Source organism: Caretta caretta, chromosome 6 (assembly GCF_965140235.1).
Source record: "Caretta caretta isolate rCarCar2 chromosome 6, rCarCar1.hap1, whole genome shotgun sequence".
Lineage (NCBI taxonomy): Eukaryota > Metazoa > Chordata > Testudines > Cheloniidae > Caretta > Caretta caretta.
The window spans coordinates 11,384,021-11,408,313 of record NC_134211.1 but is presented as its reverse complement, the minus strand read 5'-3'; the positions used below and the strand labels follow the sequence as shown (position 1 = coordinate 11,408,313).

At 52.5% G+C, this 24,293-nt stretch overlaps 1 protein-coding gene across 2 annotated transcripts; it reads left to right on the top strand.

Moving 5' to 3' along the window:
• The first annotated feature begins 1,166 nt into the window (after positions 1–1,166).
• DTX4 (deltex E3 ubiquitin ligase 4) lies at positions 1,167–24,135 on the top strand. Of its 2 annotated transcripts, XM_048855075.2 has the most exons (9): positions 1,169–2,052; positions 8,932–9,655; positions 14,180–14,241; positions 14,715–14,876; positions 15,157–15,218; positions 16,054–16,206; positions 18,516–18,677; positions 21,980–22,069; positions 23,633–24,135. In XM_048855075.2, the coding sequence occupies exons 1-9, from the start codon at positions 1,845–1,847 to the stop codon at positions 23,864–23,866; spliced, it is 1,857 nt and encodes a 618-aa protein (XP_048711032.1). In that variant the 5' UTR covers positions 1,169–1,844; the 3' UTR covers positions 23,867–24,135. The 2 variants fall into 2 exon arrangements, with proteins under 2 accessions (XP_074985317.1, XP_048711032.1); XM_075129216.1 differs by lacking the exon at positions 16,054–16,206 and having other exon boundaries at positions 1,167–2,052.
• The last annotated feature ends 158 nt before the right edge of the window (positions 24,136–24,293 follow it).

Below are 24,293 nucleotides of genomic sequence, written 5' to 3'. Positions count from 1 at the left end.
GGCAATGGGGAGAGAAATGGGTGATCGTTGCTGGTGAGTTGAACCTTCCAGGTTCCAACTTCCAGTCACTAAGCAATGGTCACTGTTCCCCTTGGGCCTACGCCCAAGTTTCTAGGAAGCCAGCTCCAACGGAATGACTCAACAACACACAGGGTTGATACTCAGGTCACTTCTCAGTAAAAGCCAGTTCAAATGGCTCTGGCTGTGGGGATCATGTTCCTTTGAAAGGATTTGCACCACTGGCATGCTCGGGTCATAAAGACCCAGACACCTGGATAGGAGTTGCCTATTAATCAGGGTTTGCAGCTGTTCAAATCAGTTCTGGCTGCGCACAGCATTCTATCTGCAAACACTAAGCAGATTGTGTTGACAAATTCTAAGGATGATTAGGAAGGGGAGTGCTGGCTGGGAAGCAGCGAACGAGCCCTGAGAGCTCCCTTAAGGGAGATTCTAAAAGGGATCCTGCCAGGCTAAAAAAGCCACAGGTCTGATTTTACAATTGAGTTAGGCATACAACTGCAGAGCCATGTGGGGAAGGCCCTGGGCTGGGATAGCAGGGGGTTGTGAGTCAGGATCAAGGGGCACAAGCTGAGCAGGGGGTGCAGGGCTGGGATATTGTGGGGGCTGCAGGTGGGGACTGAGAGGTTCTGGGGGCAGGGCTGGGATAGTGGGGGGGCTGCAGGTTGGGGTTGAGGGGCACCGGCAGGCTCTGGGGGGCAGGGTTGAGATAGCAGGGAACTTTGGATTGGGATTGAGGGGCAGCAGCAGAGCTGGGGGCACTGGGCTGGCATAGCATGTGGGGTGGTGCAGGTTGAGGGACACAAGGTTGGGATAGTTAGGGGGCTGCAAGTTGGGACTGACAGGCAGGAGCAGAGCTGGGGGTGTAGGCCTGGGATAGCAGGGGGCTGTGGGTTGGGATCGAGGGCACTGGCCCAGCTGTGTGTGGCGGAGTCTCACAGACACCCTCAGGCCCACCCAGGGCCTGGAGCTTCCTTTTCTGGGGGGAATCCCTTCACCCCATCTCTCTTTACACCAAAGTGCTGATAAATGGTTTAACCCCCAGGTGAAATCCCCCTCTTTTGGGGTGAGATGGTTCAACCCAACCCTACAGCTGCAGTTCCAGCTACGTGGTCAGCAGGTGGCGTCCTGGCGCTGGGCCGGGCATGAGGTAATGTGGTGAGAGTAGGGAGGGGGCAGCGAGGGCCCTGGAGACGCTACGCTCCTGGGAGCTCGCGCTGCGGCTCAGACTCCCCGGCTGCAAAACCCAAGGAAGTTGTTTGGGGAGGAGGATACAATAGGCAGGAGGGAAGGAAGCAACCGGGCCGTGCAATGGGGCGTCGCTTCCCGGCTTTGGAAAGGGGACGTCGAGCTGGGTGACGGCTTGCATTTCCCTGCCTGCGTCCGGGAAAGCCCGGCCACCCAGATTCCTTTAAAACAAGGAGGCAGGAGAGCAACAGGGAGGTGGAGCTGCTGCTCATCCCGTGCAAAGGGGGGGGGAGAAAAAAACTAGAGCATGAAATTTCGAGAAGGGCTTGTTGCAGAAAGAAGCAGCAGCAGGAGGCGGAGGCGCTGCAACTAGTGTAACTAAACCCCCGCCCCCAAGAAACCCAGAGCGAGCTAATCCTCCTCCTGGGAGCCCCATTGCAGAGCAGCGCCCCGTAGCTGGGTCTTGGCGGATGAGTGCTATGTCTCGGCGCTGCAGGAGAGCTCCGGGGGGGCACGTTGCAGGGAGGGGGGAGTGAGGGCGAGCTGCATCCCCCCTCAACAAGCAGCCCGGAGGACCCCCTCCCCCCGATTTGTTGAGGTCGCGGGCCGATGCGGCGCTGAACCCGGCCGGCGGAGCCATGCTGCTGGGCTCGGCCGTGGTGGTCTGGGAATGGCTGAACGAGCACGGCCGCTGGAGACCCTACAGCCCGGCCGTCAGCCACCACATCGAGGCGGTGATCCGGGCCGGGCCGCGGGCGGGCAGCGTGGTGCTGGGCCAGGCGGACCGGCGGCTGGCGCCCTACTTGCTGGATCTGCACTCTATGCACCAGTTCCGCCAGGATACCGGTGAGTGGGGGGCGCCCAGCGTGACCCGGATCGCCCTGCTCTGCCGGGCCTGGCCTGACCCGGATCGCCCTGGGGAAGGGGAGCCCTACCCGGATTGTCCCGTCCCTGTCTCGGGTCGTTCTGTTTTCTGCCCTGTAGCGCCCTGGTCCGGATTGAGGGGCACTGGCAGAGCCGTGGCGGGAGCTGGGGGGGGAGGTGTCGGGCTGGAGGGGCACTGGCAGGGCGGGGGTCCCGAAGCGTGACAGTGCCTGTGGTTGGTGCCCGTGGTTTTTTCAGTCCTCGAGACTTGGAGGCTGGTGTTTCCAGCCCAGCTGCACCTGGGCTCCCTGCGGGGAGGCAGCCCCCGGTTCGCAATGGGAAGGATGTGGGTGTTTCCGAGAACGGGAATATACCCCGGAAAGGCGGCTTGCCTGGGAATCCCTGGGCGCCTGTGAGCTCACACCGAGCTGGGGAATCCCCACTGCATCCCGAGAGGAGGGGGGAAGAGGTTGCAGGTGGGGCAGCTCCCCCAACATGCAGGGTGTGGAGCAGTGTGAGCCTAGCCTGGCACCGGGGGGGGGGGGGGGGGAAGGGAGTGGAACTGGGAGAGGTGGGGGGAAGAGATGGCAGCATGGGGAGTGCCAGCTGGGATGGGGAGACCCCTGACAGCACAGGGGCTCCCAGCTTTATGGCAGCCCCTCCCTGCTTTGTTATAAAGTGGGGAAGTGCTGACTCTTGGCTGAAGCTATGCCGCTCGAAAGGGCAGAGCAGAATCTGGTTGTTGGCATGGGGAAGAGTGCTGGCTGGGGCTACTGTGGGGCCACAATGGTTGGCTCCTCGGCTAGCCTCTCTGGCACTCTTGGCTTGGTGCCCCGTGCAGCCCCGTAGATGCAAGGGTATAAGTTGGCTGTGGGGGCTGAGCTGGAGACATCAGTGGCCCTGCCCAGAAACAAGGGTGCAGTGGTGGCCTGTGCATGGCTGGACATGATGCTGGGGAAGATGGGCACCACCATGCTCCTAGTCCTGGATGTTCCCAAGCGGGATGGATCATGGACTGGCGCTGCTCCTGCTGTGAGTTCCTTTCCCCCATGGGGCGTGGCTCAGCTCCCACTCCTCATCCTTCCCGCTGGCCCTGTGTCTGCTCGGTCCAGGCCCTCCAAAATCACCCCACTCAGTGGGCTAGTCACCATGGAGAGAGAGGCAAGTTGTCTGTCCAGGTTCATTGGGGCCAGATTTTTCTCTAGAAACTGTCCAGAATAACCCCTCCACACACACGCACCACTCCCAGTGATGGAAGGGCCAGGCAATCCATTGCTCACGGTCTGCCCAGAAAGTGACATGGTGAGCCAGCACAGAGGATTGGGAGGGAGATGGTGATCCCCAGGTGGATGCCCGGGAGAGGGGCGGTGACCCAGGGTGCGGGCAGCCTTTCTGAATGGGATGTTGGTTTTGCTCTTGGCGTGAAGCCTGGCAGAAGCTACAGGTGTCCGTTGCTGGGGGCTGTGGCCCAATGGTGATTGCACCCGTCCTCGGATCCCTTTTCATTTCCCATGTGGCTGGGGAGGGCGCCACAGCCCTCCAGATGAACTGCCCCTTGGCGGGCTGGTGCTCCTGGCACAGAGAGTTAAGCCCACCCCACTCCCAGCTCTGAGATCTCCCCTGGGGTGATAGGGGAGGGGGGTTCTCCATTTTTGTACAGGCCTGAGATCTGCAGACAGCAGAGCCCCCCCATCCACTTTGGTGGGATGCGGAGTCGGTTTCCAGTAGAGGCACCCCTACATACATGGGGCTCCCAGTGGCAACCCTCTCTTTCCCCAGGTTCCATCTGAGAGGAAGGCAGGGAGTAATAGTGAAACAGGGGCTCTGAGGGAGGGAGGGGGGTGGGGTGTTGGCTGCTAGAGTGCCCCCCCCCCCCCCGCCCTACTGCTGGGCTGAATGGGGAATTGTTCTGCCTCTGGCTGGCTTGCTCTGAATGTTGTTGTTTTGGGTCATTAAGGGGTTCTGATGTGGGGGGTCACGACCCCAGCTGAGCCTTGAATAGCTATTGTCTCTTTTCTTCCCTTCTTGAATGGGAGGCTGGCCGCATGTCCCTGGCTATGGGAGGGGAGGGGGGACTTTCCCACAGGATTGCTGCATGGCGCTGGACCTGCCAGATGCTGAATGCCAGCACTGGCTCCTTCCCCTTCTCATCTGGGATTATAATAAATTACAGATGCTGTTCGGAGCTTGGTTTCTCTCCCCACCCCTCCCCACACACAGCTCCCTTGGCAATTCCCCCTTTGTCCCCCTCACGTCTCATTCTCTGGCCTTTCTCGATGGAGGAGAGTTAAAATATTTTCTACTGAAAACTCAAGACTAATTGGCTGAGGAATTCTGTCAAGCTCGGAGTTCGAAAAATCACGTGGGAAGCGTTCGAACTCCCTTCCCCTGCCATGTTAATGTGCACAATTAAAAATCCAAGCGTGACCTCCCATGGAGATGTAATGAAGTGTTGGAGCTGACAAAGTGAGGGGTTGTACCCCAAAATTGTAGCACTTTAACTATATACTGGTGCTTATGATGTGATAGCTGTTGCCATTTGGGAAGAGGCAGAAGCTATACCAGTATAAAGCATGCTAGGGGTTGTACTGATTTAAATGTGAAGGTAGAATCTCACCAGAATAATTACAGTGGTACCAAACTGGTGTGTAGACCAGCTCTGAGACTTCCTTGTGCTTTACAGCATGCTTACGTGCATGTTACGAAGCACCGTATGTAATTACAGTTAAACTCCAGTTTATTCTTCGTTCATATGCTGAGCTGCAAAATTCAGTGTGTTCTATTCTGCTTCCACCATTGCAGTGTCTGGGTGCCTCACAATCTCTGATATTTATCCACACACATCCGTGTGTGTGTCTGCTTAACTGGTGCAGATCTGAGGCCCAAAGAATCATAGAATATCAGGGTTGGAAGGGACCTCAGGAGGTCATCTAGCTCAACCCCCTGCTCAAAGCAGGACCAATCCCCAACTAAATCATCCCAGCCAGGGCTTTGTCAAGCCTGACCTTAAAAACCTCTAAGGAAGGAGATTCCACCACCTCCCTAGGTAACGCATTCCAGTGTTTCACCACCCTCCTAGTGAAAAAGGTTTTCCTAATATCCAACCTAAACCACCCCCACTGCAACTTGAGACCATTACTCCTTGTTCTGTCATCTGCTACCACTGAGAACAGTCTAGATCCATCCTCTTTGGAACCCCCTTTCAGGTAGTTGAAAGCAGCTATCAAATCCCCCCTCATTCTTCTCTTCCGCAGACTAAATAATCCCAGTTCCCTCAGCCTCTCCTCATAACTCATGTGTTCCAGACCCCTAATCATTTTTGTTGTCCTCTGCTGGACTCTTTCCAATTTTTCCACATCCTTCTTGTAGTGTGGGACCCAAAACTGGACATAGTTCTCCAGATGAGGCCTCACCAATGTCGAATAGAGGGGAACGATCACGTCCCTCGATCTGCTGGCAATGCCCCTACTTATACAGCCCAAAATGCCATTGGCCTTCTTGGCAACAAGGGCAAACTGTTGACTCATATCCAGCTTCTCATCCACTGTAACCCCTAGGTCCTTTTCTGCAGAACTGCTGCTGAGCCATTCGGTCCCTAGTCTGCAGTGATGCATGGGATTCTTCCGTCCTAAGTGCAGGTCTCTGCACTTGTCCTTGTTGAACCTCATTGAACCAGATTTCTTTTGGCCCAATCCTCTAAGGGAACCTCTAAGAAACTAAGGGACTTGCCCAAGAACCTGCAAGAAATCTGTGCCAGAGCAGCGAATTGACCGTGGGTGTCCTAAATCCCAGGCTGGTACTCTAACCTCTGGGCTGTCCATCCTCGATGGGATTTCTAATGGGAATCTGTCATTAGTATTGATTAGTGTGGTTCCATTGCTGCGTTTGTTTGTTTTAAAGTCTCTAGAAGCTTTTTATTTTTGGGAACGCCCTACTCACAGAGGGCTGGGTCCAGCAGCTGCATGTTTGTTTAGTGCAATAGTGACTGGATGAGGTATCGCATACAGAGCTAAAGGTTTAGTTTTTTCTTGAGAAGTTTGATCCTGCAGTGTCGAAGTCAGGGGAAATTGTGCTGCTGCCCTGGGTGGTGGCAGGACCGGGCACAAGAGGGGAACCACAGCAGAGCAGTTAGTGTGCCCCAGCAGTGTCTCTCTCTGAGATCGCATGTGATCAGAATAAGCCCAGCAGGGTTTTAAAACTTAACACTGTCAGAGTTTGTGAGATTCACCAACTGAGCAGCGCTGGGTCAGAGAGGGTCCATGCGGCACCCGTGGAGTACTGGATCCGAGTGTTGTCTTCTTGGGTTCCATCGCCTAACATGGTTCGGCTTTGCAGGGACTGTAGTCCCACGTGTATTGCCTTGTGACAATTTTTTTGCATCAGTGTCGTAAAACATTTCCTTTAAAAACTAAGGAAATTCCCAAATGCACAATTGTGTAAAGGCTACAAATGGAGGTTGGTTCTTAAAATGGAAAGAGAAATTTTGTAGTAATTTTAACAACAAAACATCTGAAATTCAGGAATCTCCTGGTTTGTGGAACCTCATTTAACTGGACTCTGCACTTTTACCAATGCTTGTCCTCTACCCATGCCCCACTCCCTTCTACCCCTACCCTTCATCCGCATTCTCGGTATGCACCACAAACCTTGAATTACCAAAAATACACAGAGTGCCATTGCACTGTGCCAGGGATGAAATGAGTTGCAGGGGCTCAGCCCAATTCTGGGGTGCCCACACACAGAGAACTAGAGCTCACTGGGACTCTCCCAGTACTGGAGTCCCGTGAATTTTGGGTTCTGATTCATGCTGGGAATACTATCAACTACCGTAATGTAGATACGCTTCTACTCCTCCATTCTCACCTCTCCATGGAGCAGCAACTCACACACAGACTCTCCTTCCATTCAGCCACCTGTCAACAGAGAGACACATTTCTGCTCTTACCCCTCCGCCTACAGCCCAGAAATGATACTGCCCTGGATACCTGTGGCTTGGCTCTGCTACAAAATGTAGCCACCTCTGAATATAGTCCTCTACGACTTGCATAGCTGGGCTGGGGCTGAGTGCTATGGGCGGTGTCAAACTGCATTCAGGTCCAATTCAACTAATGTCATTGATGCAAACAGCATTTGGAGGTGATTGTGTGGGAGGAAATCAAAACCAAGGGGACAGAAAGCTCAGGCTACCCTTTCTACCCTGTTGATTGCAATACACCTTGTATCTGTAACCTCCACATGAGCAGCAGACTCCAAAGAGAGGTGGGTAGGGAGGTGGGGTCTGAGTTAAGGCTGTTTGTGGAACCATGACTGTAAATTTTCTGTCTTTTACAGAGTTAAAAAAAAATCATTATTTGTAGCCAATAAAGCCCCCAGCTCCAGTTGGGCTTCATGGTGGTGGGTGCTGCACAGACCCTCAGCTTGTCTTTGCTCCCAAGTTCCATTCGTCTAACTTAAATTGGTTTAGTCAAATGAGTGCAACTTTTGAGTGGACTTGTGTACCAGCTTAGTGCTGGTTATATCTGTTTAGTTTCTGCTTGTAAATCTACTGATGAGGGACAAACTACTACCAGCTGATTAAGGCCTGGTCTACACTTAAAATATTTGCTGGCATAGCTATGTTGATTACGAGGGGGGAGGGAGAATCACACTTCTTGTCAACATAACTGTGCTGGTAAAAGTTCCAGTGTAGACAAAGTTACACTGGCAAAAAAGGTCCTTTTGCTGGTTTTGCTTGTTTTGTTCAGAGAACAGGTATAAACTCTACCAGCGGAGGAACTCTTGCTGGCATCAGCTGTGTCTCCAGTAGGAGGGGTTGCCAGGATCGCTATACCTGCAAATGCTTTCCTTTGTAAAAGGGAGGCTAATGAATCGTTCGAACAATTTAGCAAGTCTCGCGGTGGATACTCCGTCACTGGTCATTTTTAAATCAAGATGGGATGATTTTATTAAAAGCTGTTCTCTGGGAATTGTTTTGGAGCAGGTCTCTTGGCTGTATTAGACAGGAGGTCAGACAAGATGATCGCAATGGTCCCTTCTGGTCTTGGAATCTATGAATCTAGTGGAGATGAGGCCTGATGGAAGAGAGTCCACACACACAATTGTGCTGATAAATAAACTGATATAAAATCAGCCCTTCCCCTTAAGCTCATGCGACTTTGTTTGAAGTGCAAGAAACACTCTTTGCCCCTAAAAACGTAAGTCCAGATCCCCTAAAAGGTATTTAGTGCTTAATTCCCATTGATTTCAATTACAGTCAAGGCAATGGCTCTCAACCTTTCCAGACTACTGTACCCCTTTCAGGAGTCTGATTGGTCTTACATACCCCCAAGCTACACCTCACTTAAAAACTACTTGCTTACAAAATCAGACATAAAAATACAAAAGTGTCAGAGCACACTAATACTGAGAAATTGCTGACTTTCTCATTTTTACAACATAATTATTAAAAAAAAATCAATTGGAATATAAATATTGTACTTACATTTCAGTGTAGAGTATATAGAGCAGTATAAATATGTCATTGTCTGTATAAAATTTTAGAGAGTACTGACTTCGCTATTGCTTTTTATGTAGCTTGTTGTAAAACTAGGCAGATATCTAGATAAGTTGATGTACCCGCAGGGGTACACATACCCCTGGTTGAGAACCACTGGTCTAAGGTTCTGACATCTTGCTTTGGGCTGGTTACGTCTTGTATCCCCCAGCTCGTACCCCCATCCCATCCCATGGAGGCTGTGGGCCCCCAGCTTGTAACCCCCGTCCCTTCCCAGGGATGCTCTTGGGGAGTGGGGTATGGACAATGTATGTAGCCTGGCTACCACAGACTCTTCTCATCTCTCTGTTTCTCCCTGCTCTCCCTAGGCACCATCCGCCCAGTGCGGCGGAGTTACTATGACCCCTCCTCAGCACCGGGCAAGGGTGTGGTGTGGGAGTGGGAGAACGACAGCGGCTCGTGGACAGCCTACGACATGGAGGTGGGCATCACCATCCAGCATGCCTACGAGAAGCAGCACCCCTGGATCGACCTCACCTCCATTGGCTTCTGCTACGTCATTGACTTCAGCACTATGGGCCAGATCAACCGGCAGACCCAACGCAAGCGCCGCATCCGCCGACGCCTCGACCTGGTCTACCCGCTGGTCACCGGCACCCTGCCTAAGTCCCAGTCATGGCCGGCCAGCCCGGGCGTTTCCAGCTCACCTCCCACCCCACCCTGCACCTGCCCCCAGTGCCTTCTGGTCATGAGTGTCAAGGCGGTGGTTGCGGCTGGGGCCAATGGTGGGACTGGCGCCGCGGTCCCCCAGCAGCAGCAGCGTAAAGCCTCCGCCCCGTTGGGTGGCCCCAAGCCTCCCATCCCAGCACCTGGGCTCAAGCCCCCGGATGGCACAGCCACCACGCGCAGCTCGCTGAAGACCCTGGCCTCCCAGGTGAGCCGGAGGCAGGCAGCCAGCACACCGGCCTTGAGCTCGGCCACCAGCCTGCCTGCCGCCAATGGGAAGACCACACGCGCCAGCCTCAACACCCTCAACCGCACCCACCTGCAGCGCCTGGCCATCGCTCAGTCCCGTGTGCTGATTGCCTCCGGGTGAGTGAGCGAGCAAGCGAGGTTCCCCCTGGGGTTCTTAATAATCAGCCCAGGTCCAGGGTACCCACAGCACAGAATGCCAGCCCTCCAATAGCTGGTGCTAATCAGCTTCTTAGCTAAGGGTGAGTGAAGTGGGCTATGGAGACCAAACTCCCTGGTGGCTGTTGGCAGGACTGTGCATGCGGGAGGGGGGAACTTGCCCTGGGGTAACCTGTCCAGTACCCACTCTGGGAATGGGCTCCGAGGGCTGCCCCACTGGCCCTTTCAGCTGCGTTCAGTTAACATCCATTGAAAGGAGAGCCTGCATCACAGGTCCCGCTGTTTGTTTCCGGTGCCCTGCACCCTCGGCCTTGTCCATGGACATCTGTGCTGCCACTGTAGCATGGGTCCGTCTGCCACAGCTGCCCATCTGGGACCATGCATCTGTTGTTTCAGTCTCGTGCTGTGTGTATACTTTCATTCTGGTGTTGCTGCTGTTTTACTTTAAAGGCCTTCGGCAGTCAAGACATCAGGCTGGCATGGGATGGGAGACCAAGTGTTGTCATAGATCAAAATCTGGATAGGAGTCGGAAAGCAAAAAGTAGGGTCCAGTGGTCAGTTCTCATTCCGGCAGAAGGTGAACAGAGGGATATAATTTCCATACTGGACCGTGTGGTATTTTATATATTTATTAGTGATCTGGAAAGGAGGGTGGACAGGAAAATGTGCAGAAGACACAAAGGTATTTAGGTTAGTTAGGACCAGAGAGGGCTCCGAGGAACTTCAGAGAGACCCAAACAAGCCTGGGGAATGGGCAACGTGATGATAAATGAAGTTCAGTGTCAATAAATGCTTTGTAATGCATACTGGAGGGGAAAATTTAAACCACTCGTGCACCGTACGTTAATCGCATCAGCTCAGGAGTAAGTTGTCATTGTAGATAGCTCAGTGGAGACCTCTGCGCAGTGTGCAGCTATGGTCAGAAAAGCAAAAAAGCTGTTAGGATGCTCAAGGAATGGGATGGAGAATAACACAGACACTTGTAGTGCCAATACATCAGTCAGTGGGGTGGCTTTGCCTGGATGCCTTTGACGGCACAGGTCACCCTGTCTCCAGAAGGATGTTATAGAATTAGTGGGGTTCAGAGAAGGGCGGTGTGAATGGCTAGGGCCCTGAAAAAACTTCTATGAAGAGAGATTGTAAAAGATTACCTTAAAGAGGAGCTGTATAAGAGGGGACGTGATGGAAATATGTAAAATACTGACTGGTCTAGAGAAGGGAGATCCCTGTCTCATAACATAAGAACAAGGGCGAGTCAGTGAAAAGGAGAGGGGGGGAATTCAAAATTGATGAAAGGAAATACTTTTCCACACATTTTGTCATTAGCCAGTGGAACTCACTGCCACAGGATGTCGTTGAGGCCAACGACCTAGTAAGGTTCAAAAAGGAACTGGACATTTTCACTGTTAACAAGAATACCCAGAGTTATAACAGTAAGTGATAACAAAGGTAGCAGGGATATTAAACCTCCTGCCGCAGGGGTTAAGCCAGTCTCTAGTAGAGACCACGATGAGACCTAATGTGGGGGGAAATTATAACCTGTCTGCTCCTGTAAGGCTCATGTAGTTTCTTCTGCAGCATATGGTGCCAACCACTGTCAGAGACAGGAGATTGGGCTAGCTGGATCTGGGGTCTGATCCAGACTGGCAGTTTCCTTGTGAGTCCCAGCCCAAGTGTGCAGGGTGCATTTACGCCAGGTGACTGGGGTCTAGACCATGTCAGCCAGTCCCAGGTTCCAGCCATTAAGACCTGGGAGTTTCATTAACAATTGGCCTGGGGATTCCATAGTATCTGTGTTTTAGCTGCCGTAGGTGGAGGAAACCCCAAGGTCCAGATCCCAGCTGGTGTAAATCAGCTTGAGCCCAGCTGGGGATCTGGCCCACTGATTCCACTGGAGCTACATGGGCCATCGCTCCATTGACTTCATCTTCTGATTTACACCCACTGCAGATCAGGCCCAGAATCTTTGTGGTGGCTATTTGTCACCTCCAAATCTATACGGCACAAACCTCCAGAGTGGTGGAAAGTCCCTAAGGAAGAAATAAAGCCTGCTGTAACTGTAGCCCACACCCCAGCCCCTCTCTATCTCCCTCTTCACATCCCAGCCCCTCTCTTTCCCCCTTGACAAATACCAGACACCTCTTTAATGATAAAATGGGTGAGGCCCGCAATCCCCTTTTGAATCTTAATGAGGCTATGGGACATTCTTTCACTCGGCCCTGCAGGGGGAGGGAGGCGCTATCAAAAGGCCTATAGAAAGCTTTTCATGCCGCTGCCTGATGAGGAAAACATTTCGCCCCCCTCCCCAGAAATCCCTTTCTTGGCCATTTAATTAGCGTGGTTCTCGCCCTTTGTCTGTCTTTTCCATCAGCCTTCTGTCGCCGTTCGCCCAGGCCTGTGACCCCTCCGGGAAACTTTCCCATGATAGAGAGCAGGAGGAAAGGGCCACAGGAACAAAAGGAGCTGTGAATGGTTCAGAGACTCAGGCAGGGTTTCTAAAGATTGAGAGAAAAGGGACATGGGGAGGAGGAGCGCGGGGGAGGGCATGTCTCTAGATTAGAGGATTCTCTGGCTAGGCCTTGGTCTGTCACTACGGCAACTGTTGTCCGGCTAGGAGGGTGCCCGGTTCTGGCTCGCCCTCCTCTGTTGCCGCCCCCAGGTATTAAATAGATCCCCCTGCTTCCCCCCCGCCCTAAGCCATGTCAAAAGTCCAGCCATGAAATGGCACATTCCGACTCGGCCGGGCGCGCTGGTGCCCTGGCGTTGTGCCACCTGACCCCTGTGTCTTGCCGGGGAGCTGTCTTTCATTCCGCAGCCTCACATGGCCGTTTGTCCCTTCCAAGGCCGCAGAATGGGACACGGGCCACCCCCAGTGCAAAGTGTGTGGGGCTGTTTTGCCATCATCGCCCCCTAGAAGCCCCACTTCTTCCCCTGACTCTCCAACGCCACTTAGCCCTTCAGGGGCATAAGCATTGATGGAGAAAGTGGGCAAAGCAGGCCTCACTGGGACACCAGCAAAAAGCACAGGGCATGGAGAAGAGAGAGAGAGGGGGGCACCAGTTGTGGGCTCAGCTGACCTCACTGGCAATGAGCGGTACATGCCCAGCCAGCAGTCTGCAATGGTGCCTATGTCTGCAATTTCCTGGGCTCAACCTGGTTGGCAGCAAACACTGGACACGAGAGTGGGTTGCGTAGTGGGACCTCTGCCCCCTGGGTTTTGCCTTGTACCCAGAGTCCCCCTTGGTGGTATATTTCCCCGAGTCTTGTTGCAGTGTTGTCTTTTCCTTTTCGTAAGTCCATCTCAGGTGGTGCAGTCATTAGATTCGGTGCCAGCCCAAGGTCTTGTGATATTCAGTCCCAGCGCCTTGGTCTGGGCCAGAACAGCACTGCCACCTCCAAAGCTTGGCTGTGCTTCCAGGTCTGAAAGATTGTAGCCCCACCAGCCCTAGAAATGATCTCTTGAATGAGTAGGAGATGTGCGTATAAAAATCCCATTGCCTGGATTATCGTGATGCTCCTGCCGTGTCAGTCCTGGCGGAAGAGCTAAACCCGGAAAACAGGGCTGTGTACCATCTGGGTGTAACTGGAGCTTTCTGCTGCTCTCAGGCTGCCACGGACATGTCTAAAGTGCGTGGGTGGGTGGAGCAGTGGCCTGAGGTGATTTTTAGGGCCAGGTACAGAGGTTAGAAATACGCTGGAGTGCAGTTGTCATCAGGACAAGGAAATTTTGGGGACTAGAGCTCTCTAGCCTCTGCCCCACACTCCCCTCAGCCTGTCATTGTCTCTGGTGGCTGTATTTCCAGATCAGATGATGAGTGTCTTCCCCACCCATGCTCTAGCCCTATGCTCCTACCCAGATTGGGTGCACACCCTGGCTCGCATGTGCACATGCTGGCCCTTGCCAGACTGGGTTGGCCCACAAGGTGTGTGAACTGCAGGATGTTAGCCGGAGGTAAAACCTGCTGGTCTGGTTGGGTCACATGAACAATAACAGCTCCCATCCCCTGCAAGGTGCAGCCTGGAGTGGAGAGGAGAGGACAAGTGGCTGCAGGCTGTCTGGTGGGAGCTGGGTGCAAGGCATCCTGGGAAAGGGAATGTGCCACGTGCCCTTGCTTTGCCAGCCTCCTTCTCCAGTGGGGGGTGTCTTGTGAACTTCAGGCTGAGCCACATTCACTCCCTGGTTTGCTGAGCCCCTTGTCCTCGGATCGCTCAGCCTGCCCCAGCCCCAGACCATGTCCCCTGCTTTTCGGGCTCTCCGTTGTCCATTGACGTTTCCGCTCCCTCTCTGTTTGGAGGGCTTCTGTTTGCTCCTCGCTCGCCCCCCCACTCCCTAGCCAGGATTCCCGTGGTGGGGGGCGGTGGCCTGAGACAGGGGAACCTCTGGGAACAGGTGGATCCATGCATTGCACCAATCAGTGGGCCAGGAGCTTTCCCCAAGGGGATGGACTCACAGTGAATTCTGACCCCCCAATTCCTTCCCCTCAGGGTTCCCACCGTCCCAGTGAAGAACCTCAACGGCTCAAGCCCTGTTAACCCCGCGCTGGCAGGTGAGGGAGCCAACCGGTTGGGCCAGCCTAGTGTGACTGAGCAATAAAGACCTCCAGGGGCAGGGGGGAAGACTCATACTTCTGGGGCTGGTGTGGGGAGTGGGCTTTGAGCAGCACCTGTGTAGAAAGGGATGGGGGGTTCTGGGCAAGCCTGTACCTCAGAGGAATGGGGACAGACAGTGATATTGGTCCATTTGTTGTAAGGGGTGGGTGGAGAGGTACCCTGTTCTAGGTAGGGGATGGAGAGCACCATTGGAGGGCAGGACAGGGGGTTCATAGGCTGCGGTTTAGGAGTGAGTGGGGTTGGGATGTCCGTTCTGTGAGGGTGCTGGGGTGCGGGGGATTCACAGGGTGGATCTGGATCTGTTAGAGGCGGGGTGGAGCTTCGGGTTGCTGGCCCAAAGGGCTTGTGGGGGTGCCTGAGATTCCTCGGAGCTGGCTTCTCAGGGCCTTTCCTCATCTCTCTCCGGCAGGGATCACCGGGATCCTCATGAGCGCGGCGGGGCTGCCCGTCTGCCTCACCCGCCCCCCCAAGCTGGTGCTGCACCCCCCACCCGTCAGCAAGAGTGAAATCAAATCCATCCCGGGCGTGGCCAACACCTGCCGCAAGACGACCAAAAAGCAGGCCAAGAAAGGTGAGTGTGAGCCCTTACTCAGAGCCTCTGGGAGTCCGCACGCCCCTAGCGGGAGCCCCTTTCTGTCCCCATGTCCTGCCAATCTCCCCACCAGGGTGCCATTCACCCCAGCCTTATTGCACAGCTTCCTCTCCCCCCTCCCCCCCCCCGAGCTCTGTCCCCACTCAACCCTCCCTTCCCCATGGCGCCCCTTTCCTAGGGTGCCTCATGTCTCCCCAGACACGTTCAGGGCAGTGTAACTCTTGCTCCCATGTGCTGGTTCTCTTCCTACCTGCCCCAGGTAAAACCCCGGAGGAGGTGCTGAAGAAATACCTGCAGAAGGTGCGTCATCCTCCGGACGAGGTGAGAGCGTGGTGTGCCAGGTTGCCGTCTGTTGGGGTGTAGGGTCGGTCGTCTGTCTTGGGCTAAGTATTCACTGCCAAAATCTCTGTAGTTCTGCAGTGCATTAGCGCTCTGGCTGTACAATCCTGGAGAAGACAAGGCACAGGTAGATTTGACCTCAGTGTAGCTGGACAAAGTCAATGCTCTACCCCCTCATCCCTCAGGTGACCTCCGCCAGCTACAGCGAGATCAGAGCCACGTCTACACCAGGATCGTACAGCGAGCTGGAGCTGTCCCTGGTTGGTTATCTTGCCATGCAAACACACCCTTTTGGGTGAATTGTGAGGAAAGGTTGCTCACGCTGTATGTGAGGTGTAGGGGGTTGCATGCTGTGTGCACGTTGTCTGGGTGGGTGTAAGCACATGGCAGAGTTGCACTGAGGGCGTTTCATAGCTGCTTGCTTCTGGCTGTTGGTGTGTCCTCGGGAAGGGGATCCTCGCGCCAGCAAACAGGGCTAGGCTGATGCCACTGGAGCTCACATCTGCGTGTCCTTCCACAGAGCAAGGCCAGCTCTGGCTTCCCCCGCCAGTGGGCCCTGACCCTACCCTGATGACGGGGCTCTGATTCCTGGTTAGCCTCGCCGCCACACTGAACCTGCATGGCAGTAGTTCTTGCCCAGTGGGACTTGGGCTGAAAAATGCTCCTCTCTCCCCCCCAACATGGCTTATTCACATTGGCCTACATGCTCAATCGCTGCGAGCCTGGGCTGGATTCAGACCAGGTCTGTCTCTCTGTCTGACTCGACTTTCTCCTCTCACTGCCTCCTCCTCCTCCGCTGCCCCCCCCTCCCTCCCAGGACTGCACCATCTGTATGGAGCGCCTCTCCACCCCCTCTGGCTACAAGGGACCCCAGCCAGCTGTCAAGCCCGACCTAGTGGGAAAACTGTCCAAGTGTGGCCACATCTACCACCTCCACTGCCTGGTCGCCATGTACAACAACGGCAACAAGGTGCGTGGGGGGCTTGGCCAGCTGCCACTACGGGGCCCTGGCTAGGACTGGCTCCTAGCACAGAACGTTCCCTGGGGTTGGACGCTGAGCCAATCAGATCGCTTGCCTGGGGCTGAATCCTCCTTCCTGATAGGCTGTAAGAGCCCAGTGTTCTCTCTACCATTTCTCCTGGTGTCTTCCATTGGCTCTGTGGAACAGGAGGGCTTTGCTTAGTCACTTTGCGGTGAGCGCCGATTGACCCTTCCTGAATGCTTGGCTGTCTCAGTAAACGTTAGCAAGTCGAGTAGAAACCATTCTCAGTGTGGGTCTTCCTCATATCTGGCCATCCCTGCCCCAGACGGCCTCTTCCATTCTCTTCCCTTAAACCATCAGTGAATTTTACACAGCTTTCCCATGGTTTTATCCTGTTTCGTTAGGATAACCTTTGCAGCACAGACAGGTATCTGGTTTGCTGCTGGGCGTGAGGCAGTAGTTAGAGATCCAGATGGGGAGTCAAGAGACCTTCGCTGATGTGCAGTTATGGTTGGAAAATGTCCCCTCACCTGCTGGAGAATTTTTGAGCTTTTGGCAAAAAAATCTAAAGCTAGAGTATCTTGGCTACAATCCCAATATTTCCATTTGGAAAGTAAGCTGTGGTGCCTCCTACGAGTTACTTTGTGGGTGCCTTGTGACGCCATTCTCCTCTATTGGCCAGGCTACCTGCTTGGACTATGTCTCCCCTGTTGCATCATGGCCTCCTTGTCTTGGTGAGGGGAGGTGGTTGCATCAGGACTGGTGTATAGCCACGATGCATCACGGGAGTTGAAGTCCAGCTGAGGAGCCCAGACCATAGAAGAGAATGGGAGCATGAGAGAGCTGAAATTCAACTCTGATAAGGTCCCTGCTCTGTGCCTCATTTTCCCCATCTGTACTACAGAAGGTATTGTGAGTAGAGCAGGGTGAATCACTGCATTTTTTTTGGTTTGCTGACCGTTCTGGAAAATTTAAAAAAAAAAAAAAAAAAAAAGTTTGGGTCAAGCTGAATTTGAAAATTCTGAAAAAATTTGCCACATCAAAAAAGTTTGTTTTGGGTCAAATGAAATGTTTTAGCAACCCAAGACGTTTTGTTTTGGGCATTTTTAAAGGCCTAGAGCAGTGGTGCTCAACCAGGGGTACGCGTACCCCTGGGGGTTTGCAGAGGTACATCAACTCATCTAGATATTTGCCTAGTTTTACAACAGGCTACATAAAAAGCCCTAGCGAAGTCAGTACAAACTAAAATTTCATAGAATGACTTGTTTATACTGCTCCATATGCTGTACACTGAATTGTGACTATAATATTTACATCCCAATTGATTTATTTTATAATTAATGGTAAAGATGAAAGTCAGCAATTTGTCAGTAATAGTGTGCTGTGACACTTCCGTATTCTTATGTCTGATTTTGTAAGCAAGTAGTTTTTAAGTGAGGTGAAACCTGGGGGTGGTACACAAGACACATCATCCTCTGGAAAGGGGTATGGTAGTCTGGAAAGATTGAGAACCACTGATCTAGAGTCACAAAATGGCCAAAGAAGGAAGCATTGGTGCCACCTCCCTTAAAAGCTTTTTCTCAGGAGTTAGGACACTCCCTTGGATTGTGGGAGAGGTGAATTCAATCCCCCTCCCTCCCCACCACCTGATCGGAAGAAGAGATTTGAAGTTGGGTCTCTCACATTGCAGAAGAGTGTCCTGTGGGCACCGGGGCAGGTCTCTCTCTCTTTCTTCTTGAAAATGATTCACGCAGATGACCATTGATCAGTGTGTCTTGAGAAGAAGATCCATTCAGTATATTCTAGGGAAGGTTGAAATTTTTCTGATGAAAAATGGCTTTTCAAACCAAACAAATTTTTGTTTGGTTTGAAATTTTATGGGGAATCAAAAATGTTTTGCATCATTTTGATTTTTCATTTTTGGGTTTTGTCCCCCCACCAAGAAAAGCGAGGGAAAGGCGTGAGGAAGAAACATGAAACTCAGAACAAAACTTTTCGATTTTAAATTTAAATGGGGGAGAAAAGGAAATTGTTTAGACAAAAAACCTGAAAAAATTCCATAAACATTTTTGAAAGAAACAAAGAATGTTTCATTCTCAATCATTTTATGGGAAAAACTATTTTTGATCATTCATATTATTTCCTAGACAAGGTGCGGGGGGAGTGTGTGTGGTTCAGTAGAGGGGTGTGTGGCGGGATTGGAGGAATGTCAGTCTGACAACAGTAAATATGAAGGAGGAAGCTCTCCTGATTTGGTTTCTTTCTCTCCTTTCTTCCTTTCTTACTCTTGTTCTCAGGATGGGAGCTTGCAGTGCCCAACCTGCAAAACCATATATGGGGTGAAGACTGGGACTCAGCCCCCCGGGAAGATGGAATATCACCTCATCCCTCACTCGCTGCCTGGGCACCCTGATTGTAAAACCATTCGGATCATCTACAACATCGCGCCAGGGGTCCAGGTGAGACCCCAGCTCTACAGGAGGGAGGGGGCGTGTGTGACACTTCCCGGAGTTATCTGGGATTGGGAGGCACTTCGCTACCACCTGCCCTTAGCATGAGGAAACCTTGTCTGTGCCTACAGGGGACCTGCTCCCTGCCTCCACAGGCAACAGACTCAATCCCCTCTAGGCCTCGTCAGCCCTCCATCACTCAATGGCATAGCGATAAGCACACTCCAACCTTAAACCCTCTGAGCGTCTCTCTGGAGCATCCAGCCCCTGCTCCACTGGACACTCACAAAGTTCACAGATTCACTGCTCCCAGTTTACCAGTTCCACCTCCAGTCACGGCTCTGTGAAACACACAGCACTGAGACAAGTATGTCGTGAAAACAAGCCAAAGTTTATTTAACAAGGCATAAGAACGGCCATACTGGGTCAGACCAAAGCCCCGTATCCTGTCTTCCAACAGTGGCCAATGCCAGGTGCCCCATAGGGAATGAACAGAACAGGTCACCATCAAGTGATCCATCCCCTGTTGCCCATTCCCAGTTTCTGGCAAACAGAGGCGACTACAGACACAATCCCTACCAATTCTGGCTAATAGCCATTGATGGATCTATCCTCCATGAATTTATCTAGTTCTTTTTTGAATCCTCTTGTAGTCTTGACCTTCAGAACATACCCTAGCAAAGAGTTCCACAGGTTGACTGTGCATTGTGTGAAGAAATACTTTTTTGTTTGTTTTAAACCTGCTGCCTATTAATTTCATTGGGTGAGCCCTAGTTCTTGTGTTATGAGAAGGAGTAAATAACACTTCCTTATTTACTTTCTCCACACCAATCATGATTTTATAGACCTCCATCATATCCCCCCCCTTAGTTGTCTCTTTAACAAGATTGAGACTTTTCAGCTTGGAAATCTCTCCTCATATGGAAGCTGTTTCATGCCCCTAATCCTTTCTGTTGCCCTTTTCTGTACCTTTTCCAATTCCAATATAGGCATGGAGATTCAAATGAAAGCAAGTAGAAATTTTAGAAACAAAAGGTTACATCTAAAGTAAAATCATAACGTGTGTTCGATAACCTAGACCAAGTCAGCTAAAGCTCCCCCCAAAGCCCTGCCAGTGTGTTTCAGCCAGGCCTGGCTGTGATCCTTTTCCCAGGAGGCAAGTCACGCTTGTGTCCTCAGTAAAGAATGCCAGGGGTACCTCTGCCCCCCCAGATATCCCCTGACAATCTGTCATCTGTACTTGTAAACAGGATCTCTTGTATATTTCCTTACTTGATTAGCAGCTTGGCTGTGTATGCAAATAGATCTGCATTGTGGACAACAGACAATGCTCAGACAGGGAGGTAAGCTCAGTCTGGAATGGTCTGAGGCACGTCACCTGTTTACCCACTGTGATGGGTTCCCCCTGGGGTGCCACCTGGAAGTTTGGTACCACTGAGCCCTCTGACCCACCAGCCTGGGCGCTTCTTCTCACACTATGCTGCTGTGACAAGCAACAGACTCACTCCCGGTCCTGCACTTCCTCCAGCATTCATACAGGTAGGGACACACCCAGCTGCAGTTCAGGCTCTCTGACCAGCCACTGCATGGACCAACAATAGAGAGGCTACAGCCAAAGTAACCACCAGCTTCCCAGCTAGAACCACCACCCCCGCCACCCCCACACACACTGGAGTATAAACCCAAAATTATACCATCTTGCACTGTAAGCTAATAGAGTTCATCCCTCCCTAAATGTGGAGAGGAAATGCAACAGCCCCCTGAGCTAAGATTCCCAAGCACTTCACTCCAAACTTACTGATTTAGATTAAAACATAAAATAAGTTTAACTACAAAAGATAGCAGATCAAAGCAGATTACCTAGTAAATAAACAAAAATGCAAACTAAGCTCAACATACTAGAAAGATAGGATTTGAATTAACAATCTCTCACCCTGATGGATGATACAAGGAGGCTGCAGATTCTTAAGGCACAAGCTTGCTTTGCAGCTTGGAATCCCCAGGTTTTCATACACAGGCTAGAAATCCCTTTAGTCTGGGTCCAGCACTTCCCCCAGTTCAGTCTTTGTTCCTCAGGTGTTTTCAGGAGTCCTCTTGTGTGTGGAGTGAAGAACAACAGATGATGTCACTCCCTGCCTTATATAGCTTTAGCATATGGCGTGAATCTTTTGTCCCAAACTCAGCTTGTGGAAAAACACTGACATCCCCAAGATGGAGCCCAGAGTCATGGGGCCTGGTTAAATGCCCTTGCATACCTTGCTGAGTTATAGCAGCCATTACTTACAGGCTGCCTGGAATGTTTACAGGGGAAGATTAAGTTTTTCCATGGTCCATTGTCTTTGCTGATGGGCCATCAGCACTGTCTGGCTTCTTCATTGTTGTACCAGAAAGGCTAGTTGTGGGTGTCACCCAGAGTAAGCAGGATGGAAATATATTCCTAATTTTATATACAAAAACGATTAATGCACACAAATAAACATATTCAGCAAATTATAACTTTTCCAATGACACCTCACATTACCCGTCTTGTACAAAATGCATCATAATTATGTCCTTAGCATTTCGTCATATCACTGTGAAGAATATGGGGTGCAATGTCACACCAGCCTTAACTCACATACCTTGAGAACATAATTTTCAGTATAGATGCATAACCCCTTAAATATTATCTGTACATACATGTCACAGCGATCGTGATGACCAGTGGGCTGCTGGCGCTCTGTAGAGACCTCATGTGCCACCCTTTGGTGAATTATTATGCAGATATCCAACTCGGGGGATCCCTATAAAACCCTATGTACCCACTCTGCCCACTGGCCTCAGGAGACCCCTGTATCAGAGCAGATGGGTGTGGAAGGCGCCTCTTGTGAGAGCAGTTGCTGTATTGTTGCGTGTAGCCGCCTTGGTGCAACCATGGAGAGAGATCTGTGATAACTCCATACCCCCAAGGGCTGTCTCTGGTTGTGACCCAGTTCTTGGAGGGAATGATCATGCTGGTGCAGCAGCTGTCTTTTGCTTGGTGATGGCGCGTACATTAGAAGCAGCCTTTTTTGGAAGTGCTGCCGGACAGGCAGGCTGCATGGGGAGTTCGGGGTAATGTCTCTCTGCAGGGCCACGGGCCCCTGGCTGGGCACCCTCCTCCCTGGCGGGGGGCTTGTAGCAGATCCAGCAGTGGGTGATGGGGGCACTGGAGGGCCCTGCAGTTGTGTGACCCTGCAGCTGGTGATGCTGTGATGACTCAAGATTAAACAGCGCTTATGCACCCTCTCAAGATCCCCAAGGATGCAATTTCTCTCTCTCCCTCTGCACAGGGACCAGAACATCCAAACCCCGGGAAAGGCTTCACAGCCCGTGGATTCCCTCGACACTGTTACCTCCCGGACAGCGAGAAGGGCCGAAAGGTGAGGGGTGTCCTGCCAGCGTTCCCTCTGATTTTTCCCACACATATGCAGAATGAATTTTGTTATGGGCATCAATATGAAGGCAATGTGTGACACATCACCTTCATATTGTGCACATTACAAAATTCGTGTGGTGGGCGTGGGGCCGAGGGGTTTGGAGTGTGGGAGGGGGCTCAGGGCTGGGGCAGAGGGTTGAGGTGCGGGCTCTGGCTGGCAATGAGGGCTCAGGACTGGGGCAGAGGGTTGGGGTGGGGCTGGGGATGAAGGGTTTGGGATGCAGGCTGTCCCAGGGCTACAGTGGGGAGAGAGGACTCCCTATCAGCTCTATCTGACCCCACCCCCGACCCCGCAGTAGCACCTGGGCTGAGGGGGTGGCAGGGGAGAGGCGCCTCTCCCCACCACAGAAGCTCTAGGGCTTGGCTGGGTTGGCCTCTCCCCACCACAGCCCTGAGTGCCTGCGGGGTGCTTAATAGGCTGCTGTGTGGCCGTGCAGCTTAGAGGGAACTTAAGTCTTGTCCTATGTCTCCCAAGCCCAGGACATTCGGACTGTGGGGGGATTCTGCCTTCAGTCAATGGTTCATTAGGGCAGGGTGGGGTGGGGTGAGGTGAGCTTTCCCCAAGAGCAGCTGGTTTGGGGCGGGACAATAGCCAAAGGAAGAACCATACACCTCTAACATCCCAGGTGGAAAGTGTTCTCCAGACCCAGAGAGGGGACAGAGCATCCCTACAGAGTGGGGTTATTGTCCTGTGGAGCTGAGAGAAGGGGCTGTCATAGGACAGGCTGCCCCCTCCTCACTGGAGAGCCGATGAGGGAGGGAAATCTGTAGGAGATATAGGGTTGCCGGACTAGCCCAGGGGTCTTTGGATGATGATGGGGATTCATACAGGATCATAGCCTGGTGCGTGCGTCCCCGACACAAGCTCCTCTTAGGAGATGAGCTTCAGCTCTGGGACGTACCAGCTCCTTTCACTTGGTCTCCTGCAAAAGACCTGAGATGCCAGGAGCCCACCATTTCAGTGACATCTCTAATGGATAATCGAGGCCTTTTCAGAGGCTGTGGGTTCATGCCAGAGAAAGCCCCGGTATACTCCACAGCGAGCCAGACCTAAGTCCATCAGCGCTCTGTGTACAAGAGACCAGATACAATGTCAGTTGCAGACCATTTAAAACAAAAAACAAACCCCCAAATCAAACCCTGGAGTTTTTTATTGAATTTTGATATGAAAATAAACTCATGTTTCTTTTGTGCTGCTTCTGAATGTGCTGGTCATAACATGTTGCCACATTTTGTATGGAAAACTCAGTGCCTTGCCTGTCATGAGAGGCAGCTGGAGATTTTGGTTGGGGAGCCAGGTTGGTGGTGGTGAAGCACATCAGCTGGATGAACAGCTGTGAAATAACAGAGTTATCATGTTATGTCATCGTTATGTTTCAGAGTTAACGACACAATGGGATGAACTGCGCCACTCAAGCTTGGGAGAGGCTGTGTGCAGACTCCAGCCTGTCTTGGGGTGGGCTCTCAGCTGCTTGTGTATTAACCTTTCCTTCCTGCACTCCCCCAGGTGCTGAAGCTGCTGCTCGTGGCCTGGGACCGCCGCCTGATCTTTGCCATTGGTACCTCCAGCACCACCGGCGAGTCAGACACGGTGATCTGGAACGAGATCCACCACAAGACGGAGTTTGGTTCTAACCTCACGGGCCACGGCTACCCAGACTCCAACTATCTGGACAATGTGCTGGCCGAGCTGGCGGTGCAGGGCATCACGGAGGAGAGCGCGGCCCAGGAGAAGGACTGAGAACAGGAGGAGGGGAGGAGATGGCATTTCTTTGTGGCGGGAGCAGCGCTTTGTCACGTGGCGGTGCCCCACACTCGCCGCCTCCTCTCTGCCCCGGTGCCTGCACCCTCCCCCACCTCCTCCTCCCGCTGCTGTGATGCTCAGAGGGCACCAGTCGCACCATTGAGACGTGTGGCTTGGGGTTGGAGCAGAGGAGGAGGCCCACGGTGCCTCGTCAATGGGCATATCTGTGGGGCCGGTCTCCCAACATGGGCGCCGCCCGCACCCAAGGTTAATCTTGTTGCACTTGGCTGGGAATGGAGGGGGGATTGAACCGCTAAACCCTGTGAAAATGAACTGCCTCTTAGGGCACTACCCTGCGGGAAGTGCTCCTGTCCCATAAGGCAGCTCCGGCACCGCATGGGAGCCGCTGCAAAGGCCTGTGGGA

Excerpts from the sequence above, each read along its gene's own strand:
- DTX4 (XM_048855075.2), top strand. The coding sequence starts at position 1,845 with ATGCTGCTGGGCTCGGCCGTGGTGGTCTGGGAATGGCTGAACGAGCAC. Across the intron at positions 2,053-8,931 it reads CCAGTTCCGCCAGGATACCG|GCACCATCCGCCCAGTGCGG; the intron begins GTGAGTGGGGGG and ends TGCTCTCCCTAG. Across the intron at positions 16,207-18,515 it reads TGTACAACAACGGCAACAAG|GATGGGAGCTTGCAGTGCCC; the intron begins GTGCGTGGGGGG and ends TCTTGTTCTCAG.